Source organism: Rhinolophus ferrumequinum, chromosome 9 (genome assembly GCF_004115265.2).
Source record: "Rhinolophus ferrumequinum isolate MPI-CBG mRhiFer1 chromosome 9, mRhiFer1_v1.p, whole genome shotgun sequence".
Lineage (NCBI taxonomy): Eukaryota > Metazoa > Chordata > Mammalia > Chiroptera > Rhinolophidae > Rhinolophus > Rhinolophus ferrumequinum.
This window is the reverse complement of record NC_046292.1, coordinates 27,924,502-27,942,915: the sequence shown is the minus strand read 5'-3', so window position 1 is coordinate 27,942,915 and position 18,414 is coordinate 27,924,502. Positions and strand designations below refer to the sequence as shown.

Sequence of the window (18,414 nt, the reverse complement as noted above, 5' to 3'; positions counted from 1 at the left end):
TTCTGTACCTTTCTCAAACTTTTGGCAACCACTGATCTGTTTTCCATCCCTATAGTTTTGCCTTTTCCATAATGTCATATACATGGAAGTCATATAATATGCAGCCTTTGGGGTCTGATTTTTTTCACTTAGCAAAATACATTTAAAATTTTTTTGAGTTTTATTAGTTCATTACTCTTTATTGCTGAGTGTTATTCTGTTGTATGATGTACCATGGCATATTCATTCATCTATGAAAGGACATCTGGCTTTACAGTTTTTAGCAATTATAAAGAAAGCTATTATAAACATTCATGTACAGTATTGTTTAACTTTACAGGATTGGTTCAACTCTATAGGAAACTACTAAATTATTTTCAAAAATGGCTGTACCATTTTGCATTCCTACCAGCAGTGAATGAAAATTTCCTCTGTAATCTCTCCAGCATTTGGTACTTTTTTTTTTTTTTTCAATTTTAGCAATTCTAGTAGGTGTGTACTGGTATCTCATGGTGGTTAACTTACATTTCCCTAAAGGCTAATGATGTTGAGCATTTTTTCATATGCGTATTTGCCATCTGTGTATTACCTTTGGCGAAGTGTATCAGATCTTGGGGGGGGTTGTCTTATTGTTGAATTTTAAGAGTACTTTTTATATTCTGTGTACAAATCCTTTATCAGATACGTTATTTGTAAATGTTTTCTCCTATTCTGTGGCTTATTTTTTTCATTTTCTTCACAGTGTCTTTCACAGAAAAAGTTTCAGATTTTCACTTGTCTATTTTATTTTATGTATTACGTCTTTTTTCTTTTGTGGATTGATTGTTTCTTTAAAAACTCATTGCCAAACCCACAGTCATACAGATTTTCTCCTGTTTTTTTAAGAGAAGTTTTATTTTTACAAAAGTTTTATTGCATTGCATTTTATATTTAGGTCTGTGATCTGTTTTGAGTGAATTTTTGTGTAAGGTGTGAGATATGTATGGATGTCCAGTTGTACTAGCACTTCTTTTGAAAGACGATCCTTTTTCCATTGAATTGCCTTTGCACCTTTGTCAAAAACCAATTGACTGTATTTGTGTGGGTCTATTTCTGATGTCTCTGTTCTGTTCCATTGATCTGTGTGTCTATTCTTTTGCTAATATTACATTGTCTTGATTACCGTAGCTTTATAATAAATCTTGAAATTGGATAATGTAAGCTCTCCAACTTTCTACATTACTGTGTAGAATTCCATTTTATAGGTGTATCATCATTTATTTAACCAGGTTTCTACTGAAGAACATTTAGAGGGTTCAGTTTTTTGCTATAATAAATGAGGCTGAAGTAAACATCATTGCACATCTTTTTGCACTTGTGTGATTCTCTTCAGGGTAAATTCCTAGAATGGGATTGCTGGATGAGAGGATGTACATATTACTTTTTTTTTCTTTTTCTAATTTTCTAAGAGCTTTATTAGAAGATATATTATTGTTTTCAATTGAGGTGAAATTCACATAACAGTAACCATTTTAAAGTGAACAGTTCGGTAGTATTTAGTACATTTACAATGTTGTACAACCATCACCTTTATCTAGTTCCAAAATATTCCTATCACCCCAAAAGAAAACCCCGTACCCATTAAGCAGTTACTTCCCCCTTTCCTGTGACAACCACCAGTCTGCTTTCTGTCTCTATAGAGTTTACCTATTTTGGATGTTTCATATAAATGAGATCATACAATATGCAACCTTTTGTGTCTGGCTTCTTCACTTACATTAGTTGTAGCAATATTGGTACTTCATTCCTTTTTGTGGTTGAATAATATTCCATTGTATGCATAGATCAAAATTTGTCCATCTGAAAATGGACATTAGCACGTGTGAGCAGTTGTGAGTATGCCGCTGTGATCATGTGTGTACATATATTTGTTTTCAGTTATTTTGGGCATACAGCTAGGAGTGGAATTGCTGGGTCATATGGTAATTTTATGTTTAACTTTACGAGAAACTGCCAAATTCTGTTTACACAGTGGCTACGCCATTTTACATCTCCACCAACAATGTACGAGGATACCAATTTCTCCAACCCTTGTTATTTTCCTTTTTTTTCTTTTTCCTTTCTTTCTTTCTTTTTTTCCCCTACCTTATAGTTTCCTAGTGTGTGTGAAAGTGGTGTCTCATTGTGGTTTGGGTTTAAATTTCCCTCATGGCTAATGATATTGGGCGTCTTTTCATGTATTTGTTGGCCATTTGTGTATTTTCTTTGGGAAAATACCTATTTAGGTCCTTTGCTCATTTTTAAATTTGGTTGGTTGTCCTTTGGTTGTTGAGTTGCACACATTATATTTTGATACATATTGCCAGACTGCTTTCAAGAAAGTTTGTACCAGTGGTATGTCTGTTTCCCCTCACCCTGGCAATTTGTGTATTACCTGTCTTTTTCATCGATGTCAGTCTGGTAAACAAGAAATGGATTTTGTTCTAATTTCATTTCTTAGGTTAATTGTCTTTTCAAGGGTACATTGACCATTTGTGTTTTTCTGTTTTGAATTTCCTGTCCATACTTGTGTCCACTTCTATATAATGGTTTTCATTTTTGTATTGATTGAGTTGTAAGAGCTTTTTGTGTATTGCAAGTTTTAACCCTTTGTATAGTCTCATATATTGGAAATATGTTTTCACTTGGTCATTTGCCTTTGACTTTCATGATCTTTTTTTTTTTTGCCATATAAAGGTTATAAATTAGTATACTCTTGTACGCTTTTTAGGAGTACAAAAAAGTGCTTGTCTGAAGTTTATAACGCATTTAACTGTTGGAACTTACAGATGTAAATAAAAAATGTCGTTGATTTCTAGTGTAAATGAAGATTTACCTACCGGGTCTTCACTGCACCTTTTTTTCTTCCTGTAGAGTCCCTTACACATACGTGTAGGTAATTGCAGATGAAATATGGGATTCTGCATTGTCCTGGCTTACTTAGATCTGAATATCTTTGGTTAGCTACCCAATGAATTTCCTTTTCTCTGGGGAGGTAGGGGGTTTACATCCTGTTGTTGCACAGCACAATACTTGTAACAGGGTTCTCACTCCTAGCTGCACACTGGAATCACCTGGAGAGCCTTCGAAATACTGATGCCTAGGTTTATAGTATTCAGTAAATATTGATTAGAATTAGATGGTTTGCTTAACTCTTCAGGTGCCAGTATTCTCTCCTAATTTATAGTCAATCTTTATTCTAAGGTCTTCATTTAGCCTGCAGTGTTTCCCCGAACATAAGACTGGGTCTTATATTAATTTTTGCTCCAAAAGACGCATTAGGGCTTATGTTCAGGGGATGTCGTCTGAAAAATCATTCTAGGGCTTCTTTTCCGGTTAGGTCTTGTTTTCGGGGAAACATGGTAGTAGGCAGGCAGTTTAATTTACTGGGAAAACTGGGTTTTAGTCTCAGCTTTGCCACTAACTCACTATATATGTCACTTTGGACAAGTTACTGCCCCTCTCTGGGCTTAAGTTCTTCTTTGGATATATTAGGGAGGGGAAACTGATTGGATTAGTTCAGGGATCGCAGACTTTCTGTTAAGGTCCAGGTAGTAAATAATTTAGGTTTTGTGCGCCATACGGTGTCTGTCTGTTACAGTGTGTGAAGCTCCTTGCAGCTCTGGTATTTTGTGGTTCTCTTCTTTCAAACCCTAAGCAGGAATCTCACCTTAAAGAGACAAGGAAAATCTTATTTAAATACATCAATTAAATATAGATGACATCAAGCACTTATATAGTGCTTACTATTTGCCTGGCACTATTCTAAACATTTTACATATATTAACTAATCATCAGACTAACCCAGTGAGGAGTATGGTACTATTACTTCCGTTTTGTAGAGGAGAAAATTTGAGGCAAAGAAAAATTAGATAAATAATCTGTCAAATGAAGGCTACAGCTGGGTAGTAGGGTCAGAATTTAAACCCTGGCATCCTGCCTTCATTGTACTCTATTGCTTCCCCTAACTTAGATGTACACCTCCAAGTAATGGAACACCTTGGCTATTATACTCTATCACAGGTATCCTAAGATAAAATATCCCTGACACCATCAAAATTAGGCAATCACGAGGCTGTAAAGATGGCCACAGAATGGAACCTTTATTAATTTTATTTTTTCAAAAGAACCCTTTCGTTTCAATCTCCGCATTCTAATCACATGGCGTTGTCTGTGTCTGTATTTCTGTCTTTCTATAACACTTACTCTTGAGAACCTTCAAGGGGATCAGTGTATGTTAAGCTAGCTGTCTTCTCCATTTCTGGAACTTTATTTCACCTTAATAGGAATTAAGTAAGCCAGTAGACCAGAGTCAAATAGGGATAAAAATTCTACTGGAAGGAGGCAGCAGAAACAGTTTGGGTTGTGTTATATAGGCAGAGCATCGGGGCTGTAGTCCTGTCTCTACTACCAGCCAGTTATATGGGGTAGGGGAGCTCTCTGAGCCTCAGTATTCCAAGTATACAATTTCCAGTGATTGGACTAGATGGACGATTTCTGAATTTCCTTATATCCATGCTTTGGACTTCTAAGCAGCCAACGCAAAGGTTCTGCATTATAAAGTTTCTCATGTTTTAACTTAAAAGTATGTGCCAATTTTGCATTCTCTGCCCTAATCTGTCTATATTTATTTATATGTGAAAATGTTTCAAATTCTTTCTACCACTTAGTAAGATTGATACTCTGGAAGAATGCATCCTGTACATGTACTGTTCCGTTTGAGAAGCATGGCCTTCTATTAACGATTGTAGTCCCTTTTCCCTTAAAGAGAGCTAGGCATAGGAAGAATAAAAGTCATGATCTGAGCTACGAGTTCCAAACCACTCCTCTCACCAGACTGACTGAGTAGGTGAGGTACAGGTTCTTCCTCTTACCAAGCATCTTAATATCTGTGTGATTTATTCAGTATGTCTGCAGATAAATTTCTGCCAAACAAAGCTGAAAGGAGTAGTTGCCTGCCGTGATGTTCCCACAGGTAATTCATTCTTTCTAACCTAGTAACATGTAAATTTTTTAAAAAGTCATCTTTTTATTAAAGAAAAACTTAGCCAAGAAACTGACCTTTTCCCTACTCTTCAACATCTCAGTTGAATAATCAAACTCAAATTCAATTTATTTTCATCATAAAAGAAAATCAACTTTCTGGTGAGTGCCAGCATTCTTAAAAAATTTTTTTTTTTCTTTCACTCTCCTATGCCAAAGCTTTTTTCTGCGAAGCTTGGACTGTTAGAATTAGAAGGGATGTTAGTTAGATGTGAGGAACTTGAGGTTTCAGGAGAGAAAGCTGACTTCCCAAAGTCACAAAGCTTATTTGTACAGAACAAAGATCAGCAACATGGTGGAAAAAGAACACTGACTGTGAAGTCAGAAGACCGGGTTCCAGGTTTGCCTCTGCCACTAACTAACTGTGTGACTTTGGGCAGGTTACCTAATATGTCTCATCTTCTATCCTCATTGGTAAAATGGGCGCAACATAACTTCATAGGGTGTGAAATTCTTAGTGTACGATCTAGCAATTGGTACCTCAGACACCCAGTATTTATGAAGTATATTCCAAGTATTAGGCACCGTGCTAGGTGCTGGAGCTAGAGAGAAGATGCACAATTTCTCCCTTCAGAGCTTGTAGTCTAGTGGGGGAGATAGAAATCTTTTCAAGTCATGTACAATAAGTTCTGTGATAGAGGTAAATATAGGGGACTGTGGGAGCACAGATGGGGAGGACTGCGGAGGGAAATCAAGGCAGGCTTTCCTTAGCACGTAATGCTAAAGAGTTTGGGGCTGGATAAGATCCGACTTTCACTTTAGAAAGATCACGGGCTGCAGTGTGGACATATATTGGAGGGGTTATACCCAAAAGGTAGGAAGAAGATCCATGAGGAAGCTGATGGAAGAGTCTAGTTAAGAAATCATGAAGCCTTCAATTGATGTAATGGCATGGGAAATGTAGTAATGGTGGTGAGCTTTGAGATAATTCTAGGGACTAGTATGGTTAGAAGTTGGGACAGACTGGAAATGTGGGAGGGAGAGAGAGACAGACAGAGATATTACAATCACTTCAAGATGTTTGGTTTGATTATCTAAGTAGTTCATTCAAGTATGGCTGGGAAGATAAGGAGTTCAATGTTGGACATAACAGGTTTCAGGTGCCTGTTTGGAGTGATGATGATGATGATGAAAATGCTGATAATGCTAGCTTGCTAACATTTATTCACTGCTTCCGATAGAGCAGGCCCTATTTCATATGCTTCGCATGTATTAATTATTTATTTCTCACAATTCACCCCTTGAGGTTAGATAAGATGATCCTCACTTTAAGGGGGTGGCCGGATGGCTCAGTTGGTTAGAACGCGAGCGCTGAACAACAGGGTTGATGGTTCTATTCCCACATGGGCCAGAGAGCTGCACCCTCCACAACTAGATTGAAGACAACAAGCTGCCGCTGAGCTTCTGGAGGGGCGGCCGGATGGCTCAGTTGGTTAGAGCGCGAGCTCTCAACAACAAGGTTGCCGGTTCAATTCCTGCATGGGTGGTGGGCTGTGCCCCGGCAACTAAAGATTGAAAACAGTGACTGACTTAGAGCTGAGCTGCGCCCTCCACAACTAGATTGAAGGACAATGACTTGGAGCTGATGGGCCCTGGAGAGACACACTGTTCCCCAATATTCCCCAATAAAATTAAAAAAAAAATTATCCTCACTTTATATAAATAAGAAATCTGAGGCATAGAGAGATTAAATAACTTGTGCAAGGTTATAGAACCAGTAAGTGGTAGAGCCAGGACTTAAATCCAGAGTCCCGACTGTTAACTACTTCACTATATTATATGCCCCGCATTGATGATGGAAATGTCCACTAGGCGGTTACGTATCCAGGTCTGGCATTATGAGAGAGGAGTAGATTGCACGTGTGGGTCTTGGGAGTTATGGAAGCCATGAGTGTCAGTCAGAGAAAGTTTGTAGTATAGAAACGGCAGGTAGATGCCATAAAAACTGCCATTTTTCAATATTGTTCCCACCACAGACATTGCTGATATATCAGTGGCTGGCCTCAGTAAAGGAAACTGAGGAAAGGCCAGTTATTTCTATCTGTGTTTCTTACTAGCCTGGCCTCCTTGAGGACAGGGAAGAAAAGCTAGAGAGACTGGTGCTATTGAAGCCACAAAGGAGAGTGATTTATGAAGGAGGAAGAGCTCAGTACCGTGTTTCCCCGAAAATAAGGCCTATTTAAATCATCAGCTCTAATGGTCTTTTGGAGCAAAAATTAATGTAAGACCCAGTCTTATATTAAAATAACATAATATTTTAATATAAGACTGGGTCTTATATAAGACCGGGTATAATATAATATAAATAATATAATACTGGGTTTTATATTAATTTTTGCTCCAAAAGATGCACTAGAGCTGATGGTCCGGCTAGGTCTTATTTTTGGGGAAACACAGTAGTATCAGGTTGGGGCTTTTTCCATTATGTGTTTTGAGAGCTGAGTAGAAAACTGTTATATTTAGCAGTCAGGTTCATTAGTAATCTCAGGGAGTGAGATATCCATAGAGTTGTGGGGTGGGTGGTGGGAGAGGGCAGCAGCAGATAAGGTGGATGGTTGTATTGATCCGTAATCCAAGATTGTGGTTTTCAAGGCAGGTATAACCCACAGTGGCAAGAAAGTGATGGAAGGATTTCAGGATCTAATTTGGATTGGGAAGGAAATGAAAGGAGAAGATAACTTGGAGAGAAGGAACCAAACTAGGCGGGCAGCGTTTCCTTTTGCTTGTAGACAGCTATGTTGGGGCATCAGAGCCAGCCAGCACCCAGACAGAGCTTCATGATCTGCCTAGTGCCCAGGGTACTGGTTATTGGCACACTCATTGAGACCACCGTACAGCATGATAGCCCCAAAGGGTTGGAGCCTTAATGAGTGGGATCTTCGCTGTACTCTTAAAGATTTGGGAGAGTTTCTCCACAGTGACGTTTCTTTAGGTCAGGGTTTCTCACCTTCCGGACTGTTGACAGTTTGGGGCCAGGTAATTCTTTGTTGTGAGGGCAGGGATTTGTCCAGAGCATTGTAGAATGTTTAGCAGCATCTCTAGCCTCTACCCACTAGGTGCCAGCAACACCCCCACCCCTGCAGTTCTGACAGCCAAAAATGTTTCCAGACATTGCCAAAAGTCCCCTGGTAGATAGATTCACTTCTGGTTGACAACCACAGCTCTAGATTCTGCTGGGTTTCCTCTGCTGGGTCTCTTGAAGATTTCCCTCACTGTCATTAGCTTCTCTGAGCACTTCAGCGCTGTTGGTTTGGAGAGGACAGGTTATTTCAGCCTTCTGGCCTTTCTCCAAATTTTTTTAGTCTGGAAATAAACTCTCAATAGAGGTCAAAGAGGCGTATGTCCTTATAGTACCCAGTTAGATACCTAGAACATTAAATGTTTAGGGGTTATATTTAGAGAAGATTGTACAGTGAAACTTTAATATCTGTTTTATAAACTTTTATATCACTTATCTCTTTATAGTAGTTATTTCTATCTGTGTCTCTTACTAGCCTGGCCTCCTTGAGGACAGCGACCCTTTGTTAATCTTTTTTGCATGCCTAATATCTGTGGAGTACCTGGCACATAGTAGGCTCTCAGCACATGTTTGCTGGGATAAGTCAGTTATCTCAGCAAAGTAGGCTAAGTAGGTTAAACCTGTAATTTTTCAGAGTTTTTCAGTTATCAGGCCTCACAAAGAGGCCAGAATTCCCTTAATATTGTCAAAATCTGATTTATGCAGAAAGAAGCATTTTATCCAGTCATTTCTATGTACACAGGTCTCAGGCATCCTCTGGGAGAATGGAAAATGGAACAGAGTGACATGCTTCCTTTAAAAGATAACACAGAACCTTTTTGCTCTTCCTAGCACCCAGGTCTGATTGTTCTATAGGTAGAGAAACTATAATTAAAGCTGGAAAAGATGTGAAATGTAAGGCAATAAGCTACAAACCTAACTATTCTGTTAGAAGAATGTTTTCTAGGGAAGTAATAAAATTATAAGCCAAATGGTGACATTTACAATATGAGTATCTTTATAGACCAAATGTGACATTGACAAAATTGATTGGTTTTTTGGTTTGTTTAGATATTTATCCTTAGTGCAAATATGTAAAACATTGCTGTGTTTTTGCTTTTTGGCTGTGCAGTGATTTTACTTGATTAATAATGTACACCATAACATGCATGATTCATAACTGTACAGTCAATAAATTATCAAAAACTGAAAATACCTATAGAATGTGCTGGTAGAGATGTTTACATTTTGGCTTTTTTGGAGGTAGGAGGTGGTAATTGTACATTTGCAACTGTGCGTTTCCTTAACATTAATCTCAGTGTTAAAAATGAGGATCCATTTACAGAGTTCAGAAATGTTCTGGCAAAATTGAGTCATTGCTATACAAGTTCTTTAACATTGGGTCATTTGGAACTCGAAGCTACAACAGAGCCAAGTACAGGCTGTGGGAAAAGAGGGAGAGGAACACACAGTTATTAACTCCTTTTCCCCTTTGGTTGTTTTCATTTGCTCGGAAGACCCCAGTATACAGTGTACTCTATGGCACTTTATAACGACAGGAGGAAGTATTGTTCAAGATAGAAAAGAACACCCTATGATTTAAGATTCCATCAGTATTCACGTGTAAGAATCCAAGTCTGTTGTCAGGCACAGATTAAATGAATTAAAGGCAGAGCTGGTTCTTTCTGTATGACTATTTTTTCTGTGCACTGTTTTACTAATTAATAGTTTTCTTTTACTTGAAGATAGCTTATATCCTTGTTGGGTAAATAACCTCAGTAGCTAAGAGCACAGAGGCTTCAGAATGATGAATAGTGACACTAAAATTATTTCCCATTCTCCCTGTGTTGTGACACTGTAGCAGTGGTAGTGGTTATAATATAGGTAGTGATATAATGACACATGGACAGCATTTACAGTGTGCCAGGCAAAAACGAAGTGCTTTACATGTATTAACTCATTTAATCCACACAGCAACCCTATGAGATAGATATTATCATCTTCAGTTTGCTGATGAGGGATTGAGGCATAGAGAGGTTGGTAATTGACTACTCCAAGTACAAATAACTAGTGAGTGGCAGGGCTAGGAATTGATCTGAGGCAGCCTGGCGCCAGGGTCCTTCCCCCTAACCATTATACTGTACTGTACTTACTTGACACCCATATAAGTAAAGGGAAATGTGAGATAAAAAATGCTTTTAACATCTTTGTGGGCTCTATGGAACTTATTATTTGTTCATTCAATGCTCCCTGTAGAATCAGTGATTACAGAGAGAACATTTAATCTCAAAGCATTCATCCCTACTTTCAAAGTAGTATTTTCAGATTGGTCTTCATCTGAGACCTTGCATTTAGAAAAAGTACACTTGAACTTTTTAGTTGAATTGGCAGATCAAGAGCTTACAGACAGGATATTGCCTTTGAGTACTTAGACTGTATATGCTGACCCCCTGAAGCAGTAATTGGGGTAGAGCACAATGTTTCCACCAGAGGACAGCAGTATTAGGGGTTCTGATTTCAAAGTGTGTGTTTTTATTTATTTATTTATTATTAAAGTATAGTTGACCGTGTGTTTTGTATATATCCTTGTAGATAGGCCATTTCTTCACAGATGGAGCCAATCTAATACAAATTCTAAACCGTTCAGAGCCATTTAAATCTAAAAAATATGTAAGCATTTGAAGTAAAACTATGAGCAATGCAAAACGTTACCTTTCTGAAGACTTCTGATAAGTAGAATAAATAAAACCTAACCATTTTTATATGCTTAAAGTTCAGGCCAAAGAACCTCTGGTTAATCTTGTGGAATTAGTTCTCATTTAGGAACTAATTTTAATCTTTAAGTCTGAGCTAATAGCCACTACAAGTATCCTCGCTTTTTGAAAGTATGTTTTTAAAGCCTCTTTGCTTTTATGAAAGACGTACGAGGTGTAATCAAAATATATGATGAATGCTGCTGCCGAGTGTCATCCAATGGAAAGACAGGGATCTCCAATACGGGAAACGGTGTGTGGAACCTTAGTAACAGTGTGTGACAAGTTTCAGTGTGGTCGGTGCAGTTAGTCAGGTGTGAGCTACGGTTGAGCGAAAGTGTGTTTTAAAGTGTGCCGTCAATCATCCTCCACCATGACAACGCTCCGTGTCGTGTCACACATCACTCTGGTATACGGCAATTTCTGTCCAATGAAAACATTACCGTGTGTCCTCATCCACCTTATTCACCGGGTCTGGCACTGCACGACTTCTGGCTCTTCCCCAAGGTCAAAATGATTCAGGACATTGAGGCAGCCACAACAGCGCAACTAAAGACACTCATGAGAGAGGACTTCTAGAACTGCTTCAGAAAGTGGTAAGAACGATAGGATAAGTGTGTTCGAAGAGTGGGGGAGTATTTTAAGGGTGATTAAAACAATGTGTCTTTTAGTGTAATACATTTTTTTAAATTTAAACATTCACCATAGTTTTTGATCACACCTCGTACATTACTATTTGGTTTTTTTGTCTAACCAAAAAATCTGCAGAGGATTTTGAATTAATTAAGAGACTTTTAAATCAATGATAATTTAAAATGTTTCTTCACTTTACACCATTTCATTCTTCTTTTGGATAGCAGGGGAAACCTGTGTTATTTTTTGCTAACCAAAAGAAATCCAGTGAGAATTTTTGCTTTTATGAAAAAAGGTGAAATGCGAAAATAGCATTCAGGATTTGTTTTGTAGCAAGTTGTTACAGAGGCAGTGCCAAGCTCCTTCCCTGGGAACTACACTCGTCATCTCAGCATCAAGCTGTCATAGTTTTGTTTTTTGTTTGTTTGTTTTAAAGATTCCATTGGGGAAGGGGAACAGGACCTTATTGGGGAACAGTGTGTACCTCCAGGACTCCTTTCCAAGCCAAGCCACCGTCCCCCCAATCTCAGTTGTGGAGGGCGCCATTCAGCCCCAAGTTGTTGTCTTTTTAGTCTTAGTTGTGGAGGGTGCAGCTCAGCTCCAGGTCCAGCCGCCGCTGCCAGTTGCAGGGGGCACAGCCCACCACGCCTCAAGGGAGCCGAAACCAGCAACCTTGTGGTTGAGAGCCCACTGGCCCATGTGGGAATCGAACCGGCAGCCCCCGGAGTTAGGAGCACAGGAGCTCCAACCGCCTGAGCCACCAGGTCGACCCTGTGAAAGGTTTTATAGGAACGCCCCACCTTCGGATAACAGGGAAAACCCGTATTTGATAAGAAAGCCAGTGTTCTGTATTCTTCCGCTTCCTTTATCTTGGGTTCTGTGGCCTGGTTAGATCACATCTACTCTGGTGCTTTGGGACACTCAAGTATTTGGCTGGAGAAAGGAACAGATCGCCAGTTCCACCCATCAGGTGTGCATTTTCTGGAGGCAGCTGACTTTCTCATGCTAATTTTCTTTTTCCCCTAGGTTTATGAAGGCCTAGACATCATCACCAACAAGGTTTCTGCCCAAGAGCAAAGAATGTGCCAGCACCACATGATCAGCTTTGTGGATCCTCTTGTGACAAATTACACGGTGGTGGACTTCAGGAACAAGGCAACTGCTCTGATATCCTTAGGAAAGAGCCACTGTGCTTGGTGGGGGCAAGGCAGCTCAAGCCAAGAAAGACGTTTCCTTTTTAGTGACAGTTTCTTCTGAGCAGGGCCACCCAAGACCTAACTTCCAGTATGTAGAATCCCCATCAGCACTCTGTGAATTGAAAGATATGGTGTCCTTGCTACTCAGTCTTCTCCTCAGACTGCAGCATCAGCATCCCTTGGGAGTTTGTTAGCCAGGCTGGATTTGGGCCTCACTCCATACCTACTGAATCAGAATCTGCATTTAACAGGAGTCCCGAGTGATTCATCGGCACATTGAAAATTGAGAAACTGTTGTAGTGGAGAGAACCTTGATTTAGGAACCAGAAAATCTGTGTTCCAGTTTTAGAACCACCTGTTTGATCATGTGAATTTTATTGGGTAAAGCATTTACCCCACTGAGCTTCAGTTTTCTACCCTTTAAATGGGGATACAAAATAATGGAGTTCCAGTTAGAATTTCAAAGGGATTGTTGGGGGCAGGGGACTGGAAGAAAATAGTTCTGGGTATCAACAAGAAATGCTTGAAAGATGGACAGTATAAGGAGGACTGTTCTTGTATCTTAATGTCTAGACGGTCTTTAATATCTGGACTGCTGGATATTAGAACATATTGAAAATTCATAATTACAATAGCATGGAACTCATATAATACTAGACAAACATATGGTACAGAATAGAAAACTCAGATACTAATTTAAATAGACATGTATTTAGCTTATCAAGATGGCAAAACAATGGAGAGATAATGCAATACTTAATAATTATTCCTGAGAGTAATAAAATCAGGTTTTCATTATATATGACAAATTCAGATTTCAGAGTTAAATATATATATTTTTAATGAAACTTTAAAACAAATGGGATAATATATAATTGAGTAGTTATGTGATTTTAGAGTAGGGAATGGTTTTTGTAGATTCCTTAAATTTTTTATGGATTTTTTTTTAAATTCAGTTTTTTTCTTTTTTGTGCTAAAACACATAACATAAAATTTACCATCTTAACCAATTTTTTTATTAGTTCCAGGTGTACAAAACAATGTAATAGACATTTATACCCCTCACAAAGTGATAACCCCTCACCCCCAATTTACTACCCCTCTAACATTGTATATACCGTGTTGCTCCAAAAATAAGACTGGGTCTTATATTAATTTTTGCTCCAAAAGACGCATTAGGACTTATGTTCAGGGGATGTCATCCTGAAAAATCATGCTAGGGCTTGTTTTCCGGTTAGGTCTTATTTTCGGAGAAACACGGTAGCTATTACAATTCTGTTGACTCTATTCCCTATGCTGTGCTCCACGTCCCATGACCATATATATATATATATATATTTGATTATAGTTGACCATCTTAACCATTTTTAATTGTACAAATTTGGTGGTATTAAATACATTCACATTGTTGTGAAGCAGTTACCACCATGTATGCCCATAACAGTCATTTTTTTTTTTTAAAGAACATAGCTAGAGTTGAATATGTAAGAATTAAGAATTTGTATTGGCAAGAATGTATATCAACCAGAACTCCTAGGTATCTACCCTAGAGAAACCTTGTCACAAGTATATCAGGAGACACGTGGTAGATACATTCCATAACAGAATTGCTCTTAACAGCAAAAACATATAAACACTGAAATTCCTACTTACAGAAGAATGTATAAAATTTGCTTTATTCATGTAAGTTAAGTACTTTTTCAGCAGTGAAAATGAATAAATTGCAGCTACATGCCATCATTTAATGTGGGAAAATCTCAAACAACAAAATTTTGGAAATTATAGAAGGATACATATATGTGCGTAGCAATTATTAGAAAGTTTAAAAAATAAGCAAAACTAACCATATATTAAAATATTGTTATATATTAATTATTAATATTAATTGTATAAATATATTCTCTAGGGGTACATACACATCAATAATAGTGTAAAGAAAAGCAAGGGAATGATGAAAAACAAAAAAACCTCAAAATAATTCAAGATAGTGATTCCCTCAGAGACGGGAAGTTGGGATGGAAATGAATGCACAGAAACTTCAAGGGAATTAATAATCCTTTTCTTACATGGGGTTCATGAGTATTTATTTTATTATTCGGCTTCATAATTTACATATGTTACAGTGTTCTTGTATATATACTGAATATTTTATAATAGAAAAGGAAAACAGCCCACTATAAACAAAATTAAAAAACAGGCTCCAAACGAGGCAGAAATACTTGTAACATAGGAAAGGCAGATGGTTAATATACTTAATATATGAAGAACGCTGTTGAATCAATACAAAAAATAAAGGTCATGAGTAGTAATTCACAAAGCAAGAAATAGAAATGGTGATAAACATGAAGAAGGGTTTGCCCTTGCTCTTCATCAGGGCCATGCAAATCAAAATAATGAGATCATATTTTTTTGCCGATCAAATGGGCAGAGATTAAAATGCAGATAATAATTCTTGCCCTACCTGCTTTACAAGTCAGTTGTACCAGATTAGATAATGTATATGAAAGCCCTTTGCAAATTAAAATATATCACCAAATGTACATTGTTGCTATAAGACACTTCAGTTGTTCAGAAAGAACTGATAGAAAATGGAGAGCTAATTAAAATTTTCAAAGGGCCACAACAGGGGATGACTTAATCAGATCACTTCCAGGACTGGAGATTTAATAAATTTAGGTAAGAACCTACACAATCAGAATGTCAAAACTGGAAGTACCTTAAGAAGTATCCTATCAACCTTGATTTGACAGGTAAAGGTACTAGACACTGACGCCCAGAGAAGAGAAGGGTTTTGCCCAGGATCGCAGTTGTTTCATGGCTCGGGCAAACAAGTTAAACTTTTTCCCACCAAATCTTTTCTATCCCATTTAGCTCCCCCTTTTCCACTCTCTCTCTCTCCTTCTGATATCTCACTGTTTTTAACCTTTTATTTTCCTTGTTCCCTTGTCCTTTGGTAATCATATATTTGAAGTTTTATTACAATTACTGTGCAATAGTATGCTCCCTGTACTTCATTTAAAGGGGGATATAGAATTTGTTTCTCTTTTTTAAAAACAAACATTTCTTTTTAAAAAAGCATAACATTTCTTCTATATGATCCTTAATTGCTAACATCTTTCCACCCCATCCCAACCTCTTAAAGGGTTAGTGGGCTTCTGATAGAAAAGAGGTCATCTATGTCTGTGCCCACAGCCTGGCTGGCAAGGGGAAGAAGTATGTAAATGAGTCTTTGTTTGGGTTGAAAGTCTCTTTTTATCAATTATCCTCAGAAGCAGAGCCCTTCTTAAAGCAGATAATTATCTGTTCAACAGAGATTCTAAAGAGAAGAACTCAAAGTAGTAGAGATATAAAAACAGTAGTGACTAAAGTATATTGAGTGCTTAATTACTCAGTTGAAAAAAATATTTCAGGCATTGTGGTTGGGGATTTATTTGCATTGTCACATTTAATGCTCGTAAGAATTCATGAGGATTTTACTGGTGAGAAAAACTGAAGCTCAGACAGGTTCACTAACAAGGCCTAGAATTGGAGCTGATAATTGAAATCTATTTGTCTTTAGAACCAGTGCTTCTCAGTTTATCTGGTGGAGTCTCAAGTGGCTGTAATGGGCACTGCTACCACATAATGGTGAAGGCTGAGTCCAAAAACCACGGCTTAGAGAAATCAGCTTGTATTTTGCCTTAGAAGGCAAAGTCACACAATGTACCTCAACTTGGTGGCTTTCTGAGCAGCTGACCCTTGGTTCTGTGAGAGTCTTTGGGCTTATGCTTATTTAGCTGATTTGGAATTCTAAGCAAGCTTTGAGTTTTAGCAGCAATACCTAGAAAGTTCTGGAACTGGAAGGAATTAAAATTATGCACCTATCTCTGGTTTATGCAAATCCTTCCAGAACTGATAGGAAATGGTTCTGAGAACTCATGGGAAAAATGGAAGACTAGTTTCAGTTCACCTTGGTTTCTATCCTTTCTCCTCTGCTCTGCAGACCAATGAATGTGGTTTCTTGTTAATACCTTCCTTTCCAAGTCAGTCAGTATTCTCTTATTGATATTAAATATTGTGATGTCTTTCTTAATATTCACATTGAAGATATATTTGCCCGAGATAAAATTCCTATTGTCGTGGGAGGAACCAATTACTACATTGAATCTCTGCTCTGGAAAGTTCTTGTTAGTACAAAGGTATGTTTAGTTCACTTGTAACTCACTGAGGAAATGGGTTCTTCTTTCTTGCCAGCTAATTTTAGTGGGAGAAAGGTTGACTCTTCACTATTTCTTATACTCAGCAACTGTAATTTTCCTACTTAATATTCTGAAGCAAATGCCACCTCCATGTGTGAAGTGTGCTGCTTCAGGCAGTGCTAAGGGCAGGGGCTGTCTGTGGGAAAAGGGCTCCTCTGTGGGTTAATTAGCATGTGCATATAAATTAACAGTACATCAGTCTGATTCAGCATTTCCTGACTGTGACAATCTATGTGTCAGGGAGATGTCCTACATTAACCTTTCTTACAGAGATGCAGTTGCATAGCGTGGGACCTTGCCAACTAGAATGTGCTGGCCATTCTGATCCACTCTGGTCACACTTGTTGGGAAGACTGTAGACTCCTCATGTGTTAGTAATGTAGACGTGTTAGCCCGTACTTGTTTGTACTTCTGACAGGGAAGCTGGCTACCTGAGGATTTCCCCAGGGAGTCAGTCCGCCTTCCTCTTTGCTATGGCCTCACAGCACTCCCATGGTGTATTGTAATTTTCTGTTTATGATTTGTCTCTCACTGTATGGCAAGACCTGGTTCATCTCTGTTCTGTATTCCTAACACTGAGCCAAGTGCCTAGCGCATACACTGTCTCAGTGTTTGTTGAATTGTTGAATTAAATTTACTTCTAAACCTTCATTTAATAGCCCCAGGAGATGGGCACTGAGAAAGTGAATGACCGGAAAGCAGAGCTTGAAAAGGAGGATGGCCATGCACTCCACAAACGCCTAAGTGAGGTGGACCCAGAAATGGCTGCCAAGCTGCACCCCCATGACAAGCGCAAAGTGGCCAGGTAAGGAAGTGTGGGCCCGCTGACCCTGGGTTCCTGTAGAGTTAGGACAGTCAGTTCTTCATTGTGTTGGGTGATGAGAGAGAGGTTTGGTAATAGTAGTTGTATGTTCTACTGATGTGTTCTAGTTCAGCAGGTTAGGAGGCCCTGAGTTACTGCCTCAGCCAAACTCCCTCAATAAGTAGTTACACCCTACGTTGTAACTACATTTAAAATGCGTAATACAAGATAGTTTTTCCCTAGGGCCTATGTAATGTTGCTTCATTTTCTATTTGATCTTTGCTTGTATAACAGTTTTCATATAAATTTTTTCTGGCATGCAGTTGGTTTACATTGTGATTCGAGTTTCATAATTGATTGTGCAATGCTGAGTTCTACCCCAGCAGCTTTTCCCAGTGGGAGGTAGATTTTATAAATGGTGTCATAGATCAGCTCACCTTCACACATGAAGATTTTCTTGAAGAGAGAGAATGAACTCATAAGGTCATGTTTTCTTAGGTTTTGAAATTGCAGCCTCATGTGTTACGTGTATTTTTCTTCAGTGTTGGGAGTGATACCATATCTGGCAGAGGACCTAATGAAGTTATCTACTATATGGATGGTTGTACAGATGAAATATTATAGCAATATCTGGTATTGTAGGGATTATGAAGTGTTCCACTCACATGAATGTTCTAGATCATGTTTCTTAACTCCTTTTTCATTATTGCCCCCCCCACCCCACCCAGAAGCCTTTTTAGAATTTTTTTTTCCA

At 38.3% G+C, this 18,414-nt stretch overlaps 1 protein-coding gene across 2 annotated transcripts in view; it reads left to right on the top strand.

The window, feature by feature from the left end:
• TRIT1 (tRNA isopentenyltransferase 1) overlaps positions 1 to 18,414 on the top strand; it is a 39,606-nt gene that overhangs the window by 9,244 nt on the left and 11,948 nt on the right. Inside the window, exons 2-4 of one of the 2 annotated variants that reach the window (XM_033114092.1) lie at positions 12,451 to 12,591; positions 16,700 to 16,798; positions 17,518 to 17,663. In XM_033114092.1, the coding sequence (XP_032969983.1) occupies positions 12,451 to 12,591; positions 16,700 to 16,798; positions 17,518 to 17,663 (386 nt within the window). The remainder of the gene's footprint in view (positions 1 to 12,450; positions 12,592 to 16,699; positions 16,799 to 17,517; positions 17,664 to 18,414) is intronic. The other variant, XM_033114093.1, reaches the window with a different exon arrangement.